The sequence below is a fragment of the Ranitomeya imitator genome, chromosome 1 (genome assembly GCF_032444005.1).
Source record: "Ranitomeya imitator isolate aRanImi1 chromosome 1, aRanImi1.pri, whole genome shotgun sequence".
In the NCBI taxonomy this organism is placed as follows: domain Eukaryota; kingdom Metazoa; phylum Chordata; class Amphibia; order Anura; family Dendrobatidae; genus Ranitomeya; species Ranitomeya imitator.
Window position 1 is genome coordinate 1062596349 of NC_091282.1, and position 15456 is coordinate 1062611804.

The following is a 15456-nucleotide window of genomic DNA, read 5'->3' on the forward strand; positions in this document are numbered from 1 at the left end:
TTTAATTTGGAGGTATGCTCTGTATCGTCGTGCTGAGGGGTAGAATTTCTCTTCATCTTCAGCTTTTCAGCCTGAAGGGTTTGTTGCAAAACTGACTAATATTTGGAAATTGTCAAAATTCCTTTGACTAAAGCCCAAATGCTAGCTGCTGAAAAACAGACCTCAAAGCACAATGCTGCTTCCACCATGCTTCACTGGGGGTAAAATAACATACTAACAGCCATTTTTTTCTATCTATAGTGAAGAGTCAAATGTCACCCAAAATGTTGAGGCCCAGCATTGTCAGCCATTTGCAGCTATGCTGTTGCTAAGCAGCTGCTGAACCTATTTATGCACTGACTAGAACTGAGATTAAAAAAAGAACATTCATTAGCATAGAAATTCTGTCTACAGAGACAGCAAAAGAGCTGTCATGGTGATTGTGGGCACATCATGACTGCCCTCTACTCTCCCCGCTGACAGAATGCACGTGCCTGGTCTACAGATGGAAGAGCGCTGCTGTTTTCAACAAACATGAAATTATACTGAACTACTAAATGATGCTCTAACTAAATTTTAATATGGGACTTTCACCATACGCCAAATACACCCATATTCCTCTACTGTACAAACTGATAGATTAATAATACACTTATAGTATTTTATAGAAATGAAAAGTGCAAAGCAGAGGAGAACAAACCATACAGAGCAACGCCTGATTGTTAAGTGATATAATATACTAAAATCACAAAAGACAAATGCCGAAATAAACAGGTCTCTTAACTACAATAATTGGTGCATTTATAGCTGTTAGGCCACAAAAATAAGATAGTAAATCTAATGACACATAACAAAATTAATGAATGACTAGGGGAAGCACAAAAAGCAATCTTCTAATTGAGATATGTGTTTGCTGTGCAGGGTATGTGCAGGTAATGTGTGTTAAAGAGACTTATTTATTGGTATAATTACTCATAACTACCTGCTGGGACCAACATAATGTCAAGAGATCTGCAATCAAAATGCAACCAAATCACATCATCATGAGAATATACACATATTTTGCAATGTGCAATTCCCCTGACGAAGGAGTCTCCTTGAGAATATACACATATTTTGCAATGTGCAATTTTTCCCTGACGAAGGAGTCTCCTTTCCGAAACGCGCATCGGGGTGCGTGTTATCAAGTCCAGCGGCCTTTAAAGGTACAGTCATCATTTTCAATCTACTCTTGGGAGCAGATATATAGATTTATTTTAGCATCAGCACTTTGTGTATTATTGAATTTGCAAGCACGTCACTGTTACAGAACCCCCCAGCACCAAGAATGTTATGCAGTATATGTATGTATAATAGTTTCCATGTGAAATGCATCAGTCCACAGGCTGAGCTCCTGGACAAGATATTCTCTTTCTGACCTCCCCCCACCTTTGTAATTCTCAAAGTAAATATTGGCAGGCTCCGGCCCCCTGCGGCTATTGTAATGTAGGTCTGGCCTGCTGTGTTCCTATTGGCCTGCCCTGTGTATCTGTGTTATATATTCTGTGTGCTTTAAATAAAGGGTGTTCTTAGACTGGAAATACGTAGAGAAGCCGTCAGCTTTTATATGCTCTCATGTAATCAAGAAATTTCTGCCAGCGTCCTTCATTCAGAATCTACATTAAAAGCAGAGTGGACCTCCTGAAACACGGGGTGGTACTGAAAGAGGTACCCCAGCTTGGTAGACCCCGTTACAGTCACTTTTTAATGTATGAATCGGTTTGCACTTGCACCTTATTTATCACCCCCTTTTTATATACATCTACTAATATAGCAAGATGTAAATTGATTTACTTACACTAGTGCAGTTTCAATCTGTTACACATTTTGGCACATATTATAATAATAATATTATATAATATATTATATATATTAGTATATATATTATAATATATTATAATAATTATTGGTGTTTAACTAACACATGTTAGAAGTTATGTCTTTTAATTAAATTTTTTGGTGCTTTTAATATATATATGGATTTGTGATATTACCTTATCCGCTGAATGCAAATTAGTTTCTTATATATTCACTTTTTAATATATTATTATTTACCCTCTGCAATTTTTACCTTGATACATGCACATCAATTATATGTTGTTTTTGTCAATTTAATTATAAATAAAGTGATATTATCTTTTACATTTCCTACCTTGGTGATCTCTGACCTTTTAACCAGCTTTGGTGCATGGATTAGTTCTCTATTTTTAAGTGGGTTCCACTTGTTCTCTGTTGTGCACTGGTGTTTCCTTGGTATTTATTGATATTTGAAAATTGGTTTTAATTTCTTGTTATTTTTATTATTTTGACCTTGGGTAATATCCTTTGTGTTACTTACTACAAGTAAAGATAGGTAGCTTCAAGGTGAGTTCGCAGCCCGGGGTCTACTGTGTAGAGATATCTGCTGCTAAGTAATGGCGGATAAACTCTGAGCTCACACGTGGGTTAAGCTTCACCCAATGTGTATTGGAAGTGATCTCTGTTGCCTCACAGAGTCACGCTGTACACAAAACTATTACCCTAACTAGGGTTGTGCTTGGTCTGGAACTCTTCTGTGCTAACCGCACACATGAAGGAACCAGATGCTAAGCCAAGGCTAATTGCCCCCACTGACGCTAGCTGCCTGCCTGAGTGTACAGTCCCAAAGCTACAGCCTCACATCACATATGAACAGAGTGGTATAGAATCCACTGGCATAAGCCAAACACATTTGATACTAGCACATGGCCATGCAAACCTTTTATAGTTGCAGCTCTTCTGGACCTTCCTGGTGGATCAATGGGAGCTGCTACAGGACCTGAGCGTGTGACCCCCGACCTCCAATGAGAGGTCCTCCCATGGGCACGCTCAGTGCGTGAAAAGCAGGACTTAGTCCCAGAAAAGCCTGCTCACCGCTGACCAGTGCTGGCTACAAAGGCAGAGCCTGGAAAGGCAGCAGTAACCATTCGCACAGTATCAGGCTGAGCCAGACATCCAACATCTCCGCTGAGCAGGTTCCACTGCGGCTGGAGGAGAATGTGAGACCACAGCAGACATGGTTCGAGATCCCCCTGTGCAGTGGTGGGAACTCGACACCTGACATAAAGCTAACCAACATCACTGACATTATAATGGTTCCAGGTTATGTAAGCACTTCGAACGGAAACTGTTACCAAGTGTTTACAACTGAATCTGAGAGCAGCATTATGTACAAAGACCCTGGATTCCAGAGATGTGTCACTTAGTGGACTTCTTGTTGTAGTAATAAAATCACTAGTGGATGAGTAAACTTGCTGCCATATAGTCCTCCATATTCAGGAGCTCTGTATAACCCCGCCCCACCACTGATTGGCAGCTTTCTGCCCATAGACATTGTACACAGAAAGCTGCCAATCAGTGGTGTGGGCGAGATTATACAGAGCTGAGCATTCAGTAAACTGAAGATCTGCAGCAGATAAAACAGTGATTTTTTCAAAAGTACAGCAAGGAGCCTAGTAAGTGACACATTGCTGGTATCAGTGTTTCTGCCTCTTCACCGTGCTGCTCTCAAATTGGGTTGTAAAAACCTGATGACCGATTCCATTTAAGAATATACATAATTTAGTAGCTAATTGTACATATTAGAAGCTGACTTACCTGACATGACAGCACAGAGTCTAAGCCCTCACTGAATAAGTCTAATAATTATACTTAAAAGGAATCTGTCAGCAGTCTTTGCTATTTTGTCCAAAAACAGTGTGATGTAGGAGCAAAGAGCCTGACTCCAACGATGTGTCATTTACTTATCAGTTTGCTGTAATTGCAATATAATCAGTGCTTTATCAGCAAGAGATTATCACTGCAGGACTAGGTATCTAAATCCAGGAATTTTAAATAATCGGTATCCAACCCTTTCTGCCCCCTCCACTGATTGGCAGCTTGCTGACAATGTACAGTGAACACAGGAAGCTGTCAATCAAGCATGTGGGCGGGGTTATACACAGATCAGTACTCAGTGTCCCAAACAGTCCAGTAAGTCACACATCACTAGAATCAGGCTCTCTGACCCTACAACATGCATCTCTCAAATTACACAGCAAAATCCTGGTCACAAATTCTTTTTAAGTAAAAATATATTTAGACAAAAAAAAATGGTTTAAAATGATGCTTACATTTTAAATTTAATTGGATTACACAATAGTTCCACATATGGTTTACATGTGTTTGTCCAGTAAAATATCGGTAGAAATACACAAGATTGTTTAATTTTCCAAACATTAATGATTTGTATAATTGTTATTTCTGATTCACTTTCATTATTGTCAGGAGCATATTCTCTGTGTTGGGTTTATTTGCTGCCCAACAATATTTTTTACTTCTGAAAAATGAAAAAAATATTTTTTGAACGCTTGACATATTTACATTGTGCAGAGATCATGACTGTCTGTAAAAACTAAAAAGAGAACTCGGTTTATCTCTCATAAATATTACTCTCAATGATTTATCAATCACTAGTGTTTTCAAGTTTCTCAGTATGGCCGTGATGCATCACTGACAACTTTCCCAGATGTGAAATTGAAATATACGGCGCAGTTCATGATTCTTAGCATGTATTGTATTAATTCTCTTAGATTTGTCATTGCGGAATTGCAGAAGGTTTTCCGAACTTTAATGCATTATGTCAGAATGCGATGTGATAGTTTGCACTGACTGCCATATGGTTGGCTGAGCTATTGATATATTGGCTGTTATCTAAGAGAACACTATTATATATTAAATCTGTGTTTTTCCAAGCCCTCAAACAACACAAGAAAAACAAAAATCCTGCTGAGTAATCAAGCAACTATTTCATGGCACAGCATGCTACTCAGACAAGCTTTAAAAAAAATACAGATTCCAATTTTTTATTTCTTTTAGAGCGATTTTCAACATATCAGATGGAGTCAAGATAAATAGAATTTTGCACTTTATATTGCTGTGACCCATTTATCATTTCGCTAAATATTTTCTTTTGTATCAGACAATATATCTCTTCATTGTGAAAATCGCTTGCTGTATTATATGACACTGTTATGCTTTATCAGTTATGATATAGTTCATTGTGATGTAACAATAGTAGTGCTGAGTTATGTCTTATAATGCACTGCTTCACATTATAATCCAGAAGTTATGGAATGGAATAATAAACTATAGGGATCTCTGGAGGCTTTAATTTCCATCTTCTTCTCCTCACAAGTGTTACAGACAAGCAAAGGATAGGTTTCTACAAAGACTAGAGTTCCATTTGTATGGACCGACCACCGGCACAATGCCACCGCCTATCAGTAAACTTTTACCATTCGGTGGTCGTTTCAAAGCCTGTCTACACAGGCAGACCAAAGTAAACGATGCGCACTTAGCAATGTAATAAAGGCTGCCATGGCTGCCATGGTTCTCGACAGTGTGAATCCTGTTTACCTGAATGACGATTTTGTAAGGAAACAGACAGTGTGCAGAGCATACTAGAGAGGGAGAGGACTGTACCGAAGAAGACTGTGCTTACCGTGTGCACACTCCAGAGGGGGAGGGCAGGAGGGAGTAGCAGGCTGAAGCAGCGGTGTGAAGAGACACAGACAAGGACCTGGCGGGTCATGTGACCAGAGCGGGAAGGTCCTGAAGACAAAAGCTAGCACCCGAGTGTACTGGGGTGCGCAAGGCTGAAAATAAGAGCCAGCAATGCCAGGAGCGGAGTCAGGCAAGCCAAGGTCAGCAACAGGAGGACAGCGCAGGACAAAAGGAGTGAGACGAAAACATAGTTAGGTGTTAAGCTGGAGTTAATTGACAACAGAACCGAACAATGAAGTACAGAATCAACAGGCAATAGCAAAGTGGGGGATAGACCAGGTCAGCAACAGGAAATATTCACGCAGAGCAGGCACAAGGCACAAACACACAAAAGACAAGGGTCAACTTAACTCAGCCGAGGGCAGAAGTATAACTGACAAGGACTCAAGCTAACCAAAGCTATAAAAACCCCTCCAAGAACCAGAAAGAGGCCACAAATAATTAACCCCTGGCACATCAGTCTGAAAACTACCATAGGATCATGACAGTACCCCCCTCTCAAAGGGGGGCCCCTGGACCCCCAAGTCTCTCCAGATGCTTGTCAATAAATGCTTGAACCAGATGATCAGCATGTACCAAGTGAGCAGGGACCCATGAGCGATCCTCCGGCCCATACTCCTTCCAGTGAACTAGATATTGCAAGGAGCGATGCACCAACAGAGAATCCATGATATGTCCAACCTCATAATCCATGTGACCCTCCACCAACACCGGAGGGGCCATGGACCCAGGATCCTCTTTGACTGATCCCAATGGTTTCAAAAGGGATTTATGGAATACATTAGATATTTTAAAGGCTTCAGGAAGATGCAACCTAAATGCCACCGGGATAACTATTTCCACAATCTCATATGGACCTATGAATTTTGGTCCCAATTTGGCCTACTGAACCTTAAGATTGATGTTCCGTGTGGAAAGCCAAACCTTCTCCCCCACCTGAAATATGTGCCCGGAGTTCTCCTTCTATCCACGAAAAAACTTTATACCTCCCTTGAGCCCTGTAGATATTCTGGCAGACTTCAGCCCACAGATCTTTTAACTGCTGAACAGATCTCTCCGCTCCTGGGCACCCAAAATCTAATTGTGAAAATTCCCCAAAAGGACGACTAAACCCAGAGTTGACCAAAAATGGGGACATACCGATGGATTGATTCACCCGATTGTTAAAAGTGAATTCAGCCAAAGGTTGAGCGTCACAGCAGTCATCCTGTCTGACAGAGGACAAACACATAAGAATCTGTTCCAGAGATTGATTCGTGCATTCAATCTGGCCATTGCTCTCTGGGTGATATACAGAACAGAAAGATAACAAAATGCCCAATTTCTTAGAGAATGCCCTCCAAAACTTGGCCACAAACTGAACACCTCTGTCAGACACCACACATTCAGAGGTACCCCATGCAGGCGGACCACATGCTGCACAAACAATCTAGACAAAGTTTCAGCTGAGGGCAAAGCCGCTAAGGGAACAAAATGGGCCTGCTTGGAAAACCTGTCCACCACTACCCATATCAGAGTATTGCCTCTGGAAGGCGGGAGGCCAGTGACAAAGTCCATAGACAGATGAGTCCATGGCCTATCAGGAATCGGCAAAGGCACCAATTCCCCAGCTGGCCTGCCATGGAAGTTTTTCAAACAGGCACAAACCCCACATGCAGATATGAATTTTTTGACATCAGAACCTAGTGAGGGCCACCAAAAAACCTTGGCCACTGCTTGTCATGTGGCCATAATACCGAGGTGGACACTAAGCCTGGACTCATGAAATTCCTAGAAGCAGGGGCTACAGATTGGGCCTCCAGAATCTCTCATTCCAACTCAGACGAGAACCCCGCCACCACCACCCCAGGACGAATAATGGAACAAGGAGGTTCGGGAGAAGATATGGGCTCAAATCTCCTGGACAAGGCATCCGCCTTAACATTCTTAGAACCAGGATGAAAAGTAATAGAAAACTGAAACCGTGAAAAAACAACGAGCGTGTCTAGGAGTCAGTCTTTTTGCAGACTCTATATATGCCAAATTTTTATGATCCGTGATTATGGTAATCAGATGAGCCACCCTTTCCAAAAAGTGCCTCCATTCTTTGAACGCCAAATTAATCGCAAGAAGTTCTCTATTGCCCACATCATAATTTTTCTCGGCAGATGAGAACTTCTTGGACAAAAAAAGCACAGGGTTTGAGGTTAGATAAAGTGGCAGGACCCTGGGACAACACTGCCCCACCCCCACAACAAAAGGTTTGGACAAGTCTGAATCAAAATTGGAGCAGACATAAAATGTTTTTGGAGTGCCAAGATGACTCCTTGGAGGGCCCAGACCAATTTCTTACATCCGACCCCTTGTGGGTAAGATCAGTAAGAGGTTTAACCACTTGTGAAAATCTCTTAATGAACTTGCGATAATAATTTGCGAATCCCAAGAAGCGCTGCAGACCCTTAAGATCTCGTGGCTGCACCCAGTCCGCAATCGCCTGCACATTCTTGGGATCCATGTGAAGCCCCTCACAGGAGACAATAAGACCCAAAGAAGATAGTTCTTGTACAAAAAAACGAACATATTTCCAATTTAACAAATAATTGATTTTCTCTGAGTCTTTGGAGAACCATTCTTAGATGTTGGAAATGAGTCTGACTGTCCGGGGAATGCACTAATATGTCCCCCAAATAAATAATAACAAAGCGGCCCAGGAGGTCTGCGAACACAATAATGAAATTTTGAATAATCACAGAAGCATTAGTGATCCCAAATGTCATGACCAGATTTTTAAAGAATCCCTCTGATGTGAGGAACGCCGTTTTCCACTCGTCCCCCTCCCGAACCCTTATCAGATTGTAAGTTCCCCGGAGACCTAATATAGAGAACAATTTGGCCCCTGATAACTGGTTACACAAATCACAGTTATTTTGTTGAGCTCCCGAAAGTTGAGGCAGGGACGCAGACCGCCATCTTTTTTCTTAATGAAAAAGAACCCGGCAGCCACAGGAGAAACGGAAGGGCGTATATGCCCCTTATGGAGGCTTTTCGCAATATTTTCCTTCATGGCTAACCACTCAGGATCGGAAAAATTGAACAGATGGGCTTTCGGTAACTTAGCTCTCTTAAGCACAATCAAAGGGTCTATGCGGTGGTAAAACCTCTGCTTCGCTTTTGGAAAACACGTCCTCGAAGTTTGTCAGGCACTCTGGAATACCATCCAGACCGACAGACGACACAGAGACAGATTTGACTGGTTCAGATAATAATGCAGATTCACAACAATGGTTAACACAATTAGGACCCCATTGGACAATCTCCCCCGTCTCCCAATTGATCATAGGCTTGTGACATTGTAACCAGGGCATACTGAACACCAACCCAGCCGGTAAATTCTCCAAAACAAAACAACTTTTTTATTAGTGTGATCAGAGCCCACTTTGAATAAGAAGACTTCAGAGATGTAATGATTTCCTTTAATGGTGAGGCGAGAAAAGTCAATGGCCACCACTTTAACAGGAGTCTGGAGTCTAACTGTCCCTTTCTTGCATTGGGAAATCAAATGATGGCTAACCAAGTTAATGGACGAACCACAATCCACAAAAGCTGTAGAAAAAGAAGGAGAACCACCCACTAAAAGTTCCACCTGAAGCAAAATTTTGAAACATGAGGACAAGTGTACCTGAAGGTCTCAATAGCCTCCTCGACTACTACCTAAACTTAGTTGTTTCTCGCCACCTTCGATGATGAGGGGCAGAAGGGACAGTCCTTCCTCCAGTGTCCTGATTCTCCACAATAGAAGCACAACTGCTTCTCGTGGAGGCGTCTTCTCTCTTTCTCCTTACAGGTGATGGTGCCCACCTTCATAGCCTCAGGAGTAGGCCGGACATCGCCTCCACTGGAGAATAATGGTGTTTCAAATTGCATAACACCTCTCGCCTGTAGTCTGCGATCCATATGAACTGCTTGGGTTATGGCGTCTTCCAGGGAGTCAAGTGGAGGATGAAGTGCCAACAAATCCTTCATTCAAACAGACCTCTACGAAACAAACCCCGGAGGGAAGCATCATGCCAAGAAACTTCAGCAGCCTAATGTCTGAATTCTGAACAAAACCACTCGGCCGAGTGTTTCCCCTGACAGACACTCATCATCATGTCTTCAGCCAAGCGCACAATATCAGGCTCATCAAAAACGTGCCCTAGAACCTCAAAATACGCACCCACAGACACTCTCTCAAGGGCTGTAGAGGGGAAGGAAAACGCCCAGGCTTGCAGAGCCACCCTAAGCAGAGACATAACCACTCCCACCCTCTGTTTCTCATCCCCAGAGGAGCGGGGTCTCAATGAGAGAAAGAGCTTACAGCCCTCCTTAAACACTCTGAATTCTTTTTTTATCACCAGAAAATGTACCTGGCAACTTGACCGGGGGTTCGGAATAAACAAAAGCGACGTCCCTAGCTCCCGCCCCTTGAATCCCTGAGGCCAGAACCCACTGAACAGTATCCGCAACCAGCTGGTAGAACTGAGCTAGGGCACGCTGCTCCAAGTTTAGCTTCTGCAGCATCTGAGTCAGGTGTTTCACCTGCTCAGACAGCGCCTGCATTGGGTCCATACTACAGGAGGGGGGAGAAAGGTACTGGTCAGTTACAATGTAAGGGTACAGCCAGTGTCCAGTGTATACAAACTAAAGAGGGAGAGGACTGTACCGAAGACGACTGTGTTTACCGTGTGCACACTCCAGAGGGGGAGGGAAGGAGACAGTAGCAGGCTGAAGCAGCGGCGTGAAAAGACACAGACAAGGACCTGGCGGGTCATATGACCAGAGCGAGAAGGTCCTAAAGACAAGAGCTAGCATCCAGGCATACTGGGGGCGCAAGGCTGAAAATAAGAGTTGGCAATGCCAGGAGCAGAGTCAGACAAGTCAATTTCAGTAGCAGGAGGACAGTGCAGGACAAAAGGAGTGAAACAAAAACATAGTTAGGTGTCAAGCCGTAGTCAATTAACAATAGAACCATCAATGAAGTACAGAATCAACAGGCAATAGCAAAGTAGGAGACAGACCGGGTCAGCGACAGGAAATATTTATGCAGATCAGGCACAAGGTAAAAACACATAAACACCAGGGTCAACTTAACTCAGCCGAGGGAAGGAGTATAACTGACAAGGACTCAAGCTAAACAAAGCTATAAAAAGCCTTCCCAGAACCAGAAAGAGGCTACAAATAATTAACCCCTGGCACGTCAGTCCGAAAACTACCACAGGCTCATGACAGATTTTTTGCACTGTGCAAAATATCATTTTACCTGATAAATGAACATTTTGCTCATTCAATGGCTGATCATCAGATTTTTTTTACATGGCAAGATAATCATGAAATGAGCATTTTCAATAATTCTCATACACAATTATCTTCCAAAGTGCTGCTTAAAAGGTGTATTATCATTATCTGGAAAGAAATTTGCTAAAAAAGGAGCCACCACTTTGACTGTAATGAAGATAAAGCAATACTTACCTAATACTCTCCATCAAGAACCCAAACACTGGGTGAATCAGGAGTGAAACAGTACTGCTTCTTTACAAGATTTCATTTAAGATTTTGTCTCTGGAGCTTGTACTTTTCCTTGCAGCCTCATATGAACTGTAGGTCATTATTTTATCTTTATTTTTCCTTACTTATTTGTAGGTTTAGTAGTCCTTCTCATAAAAATCTCTTTGATACTTAATCTGCATTTAGCCTCTTCCCGACCTCAGGACATATCCATACATCCAGATTGCTAGGTACGTCCGATCGGTGAAACCACAACGTCATCGTGGGGGCCTGATCATTGCCAAGGTGACCCGATGTTGTGATGACAACAACAGGGTCGCCAGGCACTAGCAAGTTAGTAAGATCATGCACAGTGCATGATTTAACTAACTTGTGTCTGAAAGGGCTGAAAGTTCTAATCCATTGCAGCAATGCATTAGAACTGCGATCAGACTGGAGAAAGTGAATGTCCCATAGAGAGACTTAGTAAAAAAGTTTTTAAAAAAAATGTACAAATATATATATTTTTTATTAAAAATTTGGCCTTGTCATGGCCTGGCGACTGAAAGGGTTTTTAGACCAACAGCACATCTTCAGTGGGATGGTCTGGTTGGAACTTTCAGACATTCTATCAAATAAGCTGAAGAAGGTATCCAAATGCATCATAGCAATTGTTGCTGGTTGAATTAAAGGGACTCTGTCATCTGAATTTGGAGGGAACAATTTTCAGCCATAGGGGCGGGGTTTTCGGGTGTTTGATTCACCCTTTCCTTACCCGCTGGCTGCCTGCTGGCTGCAATATTGGATTGAAGTTCATTCTCTGTCCTCCATAGTACACACCTGCGCAAGGCAAGATTGCCTTGTGCAGGCATGTACTACGGAGGACAGAGAATGAACTTCAATCCAATACTGCAGCCAGCGGGCAAGGAAAGGGTGAATCAAACACCCGAAAACCCCGCCCCTATGGCTGAAGATTGTTCCCTCCAAATTCAGGTGACAGAGTCCCTTTAAACCACAATAGAAACTAAAGACCAAGGTCAGGACATGTTTATAGGCAAAATCTGAAGCTCTTGTCTCTATAGGCAAAATTCAGAACCCTAATCTTGATGAAAATTGTAACATTGAACAGATCAATTAAAATAATTATGCAGTAAAAAAATATATGTCTCACCTTGTGTCGTAGTCTTATGTATGATGGAAAGGACTTGACGCCAAAATCTTCTTTTACTGCTCTTCCCTGTGCTAGCAGGATGCAACACCCCAAGCAAAATATAGTTGTGTGCCAACTCGACATCTTGTTCTGATAAGACATAAAAAAGACAATTACCAATAAGGCTTGTAGACATTTTAAAGAAAAAAAACATTTAATGAAAGTTCTTTGCAAACAATCAGCAACAAAAGATTTAATAATGGCTCTCCATTCTACAAATCACATTCAAAAAGGCCAAACTGTGTTTTGCGCCTTTTTTTGTTTGCACCAAATTTATTAATCTATTTGTGCCTTTTTTTTAAGTCTATTCTTTATGTGCTCACCAGGATTTTTTGGATGTTGTGGGCAGTCTAGCAATTTCAGATATATTAGTACGACTTATCAATTGCGACTTTTAAAAAGTCACAAAGTTTGGAGCAACTTCCCTCCAGTCGCCTCTGGTGAATTCTTGAGAATGGCAATCTTTTTGCATAAATTTTAGTGACTTTTGGTGCCGAAACGCAACGTCGCAAAAAACAGTTCAAGGCAGAAAAAAAGTGTTTGTTTTTTTTTTTACTTAGCACCAAATTCTTGAACTGCTAGTGCCACTATGTTGAATTTGGCATTAAAACCAGAAACTAATACCACAAGACACCATAGCTGGTGCCAGGACACAGAAAGTGAAGCTAAAAGGCAAAAAACAACATAGAACTTGGCAGAAAATGTACAGAGGGTTATTCTGTGGCATTATTCATAAGCATTTATGGCAAATTCAATAACTAAGCCAAGGTGGCAAACAACTTCTTTAAGTTGTAAATAGTGTGAAAACCACAGGCTTTATTAATATTTTAATTAAAGAGCTATAAAGTAAGTGAAGGTACAACTCTGTCAGACATATTGCAAATGCTTCCTCTGGTGAATGATATAATTCGCAAGTCTGCCAAGACATCAGTCTGCCCCGTGCATCATATAAGTGTATCATACAAGCGAAGTGAAGCTCAGAATTAATCCAGAATGGAACCAGAAGGGAACTGAAGGTAACTGGAAAGTCATTGTAAACAATGCTTCTGTTTGTTTTCACTCTTACCCCTTTAACCCCTTAGTGACAGAGCCAATTTGGTACTTAATGACCGAGCCAATTTTTGCAATTCTGACCATTGTCACTTTATGAGGTTATAACTCTGGAACGCTTCAACGGATCTCACTGATTCTGAGATTGTTTTTTTCGTGACATATTGTCCTTCATGTTAGTGGTAACATTTCTTCGATATTACTTGCGATTATTTATGAAAAAAACGGAAATATGGCGAAAATTTTTACAATTTTGCAATTTTCAAACTTTGTATTTTTATGCCTTTAAATCAGAGAGATATGTCACGAAAAATAGTTAATAAATAACATTTCCCACATGTCTACTTTACATCAGCACAATTTTGGAAACACCATTTTTTTTTAGGGACCACATCACATTTGAAGTCATTTTGAGGGGTCTATATGATAGAAAATAATGAAGTGTGACACCATTCTAAAAACTACACCCCTCAAGGTTCTCAAAACCACATTCAAGAAGTTTATTAACCCTTTACGTGCTTCACAGGAAATGAAACAATGTGGAAGGAAAAAATGAACATTTAACTTTGTTTTGCAAACATCTTAATTCAGAACCATTTTTTTTATTTTCACAAGTGTAAAAACAGAAATGTAACCATAAATTTTGTTATGCAATTTCTCCTGAATACGCCAATACCCCATATGTCGGGGTAAACCACTTTTTTGGACGCACCGCAGAACTTAGAAGTGAAGGAGCGCCGTTTGACTTTTTCAATGCAGAATTGGCTGGAATTGAGATGGGACGCCATGTCATGTTTAGAGAGCCCCTGATGTGCCTAAACAGTGGAAACTCCCCACAAGTGACACCATTTTGGAAACTAGACCCCTTAACGAACTTATCTAGATGCGTGGTGAGCACTTTGAACCCCCAAGTGCTTCACAGAAGTTTATAACGTAGAGCCCTGAAAAGAAAATCGCATTTTTTCTACAAAAATGATCTTTTTGCCCACAAATTTTAATTTTCACAAGGGTAACAGGAGAAATTAGACCACTAAAGTTGTTGTTTAATTTCTCCTGAGTACGTCGATACCCAATATGTGGGGGTAAACCACTGTTTGGGCGCACCGCAGAGCTTGGAAGAGAAAGAGTGCCGTTTTACTTTTTCAATGTAGAATTGGCTGGAATTAAGATCGGACGCCATGTCGCTTTGGAGAGCCCCTGATGTGCCTAAACAGTAGAAATCCCCCACAAGTGACCCCATTTTGGAAACTAGACCCCCCATGGAACGTATCTAGATGTGTGGTGAGAACTATGAATGCCCAAGTGCTTCACAGAAGTTTAGAATGCAGAGTCGTGAAAATAAAAAATATTTTTTTTCCACAAAAAAAGATTTTTTAGCCCCCAAGTTTTTATTTTCACAAGGGTAACAAGAGAAATTGGACCCCAGAAGTTTTTGTCCAATTTATCCCGAGTACGCCGATGCCCCACATGTGGAGGTAACCCACTGTTTGGGCGCACGGCAGAGCTCAGAAGGGAGGGAGCACCATTTGACTTTTTGAGCGTAAAAAATTGGCTGTCGTGTTTGGAGACCCCCTGATGTACCTAAACAGTGGAAACCCCCCAATTCTAGCTCCAACCCAACTCCAACACACCCCTAACCCTAATCTAAACCTGATCCATAATCCTAATCACTAACCCTAACGATAATCACAACCCTTACCCCAAAACAACCCTAATGTCAACCCTAACCATAACCCTAATCAAAACCCTAAATCCAACACACCCCTAATTCTAATCTCAACCCTAACCTCAAACCTAACCCTAATCCTAATACACCCCTAATCACAACCCTAACCTTAACCCTAATCCCAAACCTAACCCTATTCCCAAGCGTAACCCTAATGCCAACCCTAACCCTAATACCAGCCCTAATCCAAACCCTAACCCTAATCCCAACTCTAACCCTAACTTTAGCCCCAACCCTAGCCCTAACTTTAGCCCCAACCCTAACCCTAAGGCTACTTTCACACTTGCGTCGTTTGGCATCCGTCGCAATCCGTAGTTTTGGACAAGAAACGGATCCTGCAAATGTGCCCGCAGGATGCGTTTTTTGCCCATAGACTTGTATTGCCGAC

The 15456-nt window shown here is 41.6% G+C and overlaps 1 protein-coding gene across 4 annotated transcripts in view; it reads right to left on the reverse strand.

Annotated features, from left to right (window-relative positions):
- The window catches only part of FSTL5 (follistatin like 5), a 1350822-nt gene that overhangs the window by 1169127 nt on the left and 166239 nt on the right, over positions 1–15456 (reverse strand). For all 4 annotated transcript variants that reach the window (XM_069744171.1, XM_069744169.1, XM_069744172.1 and 1 more), the window contains one exon: positions 12254–12382. In XM_069744171.1, coding sequence (XP_069600272.1) covers positions 12254–12376 — 123 coding nt within the window. In that variant the 5' untranslated portion in view covers positions 12377–12382. The remainder of the gene's footprint in view (positions 1–12253; positions 12383–15456) is intronic.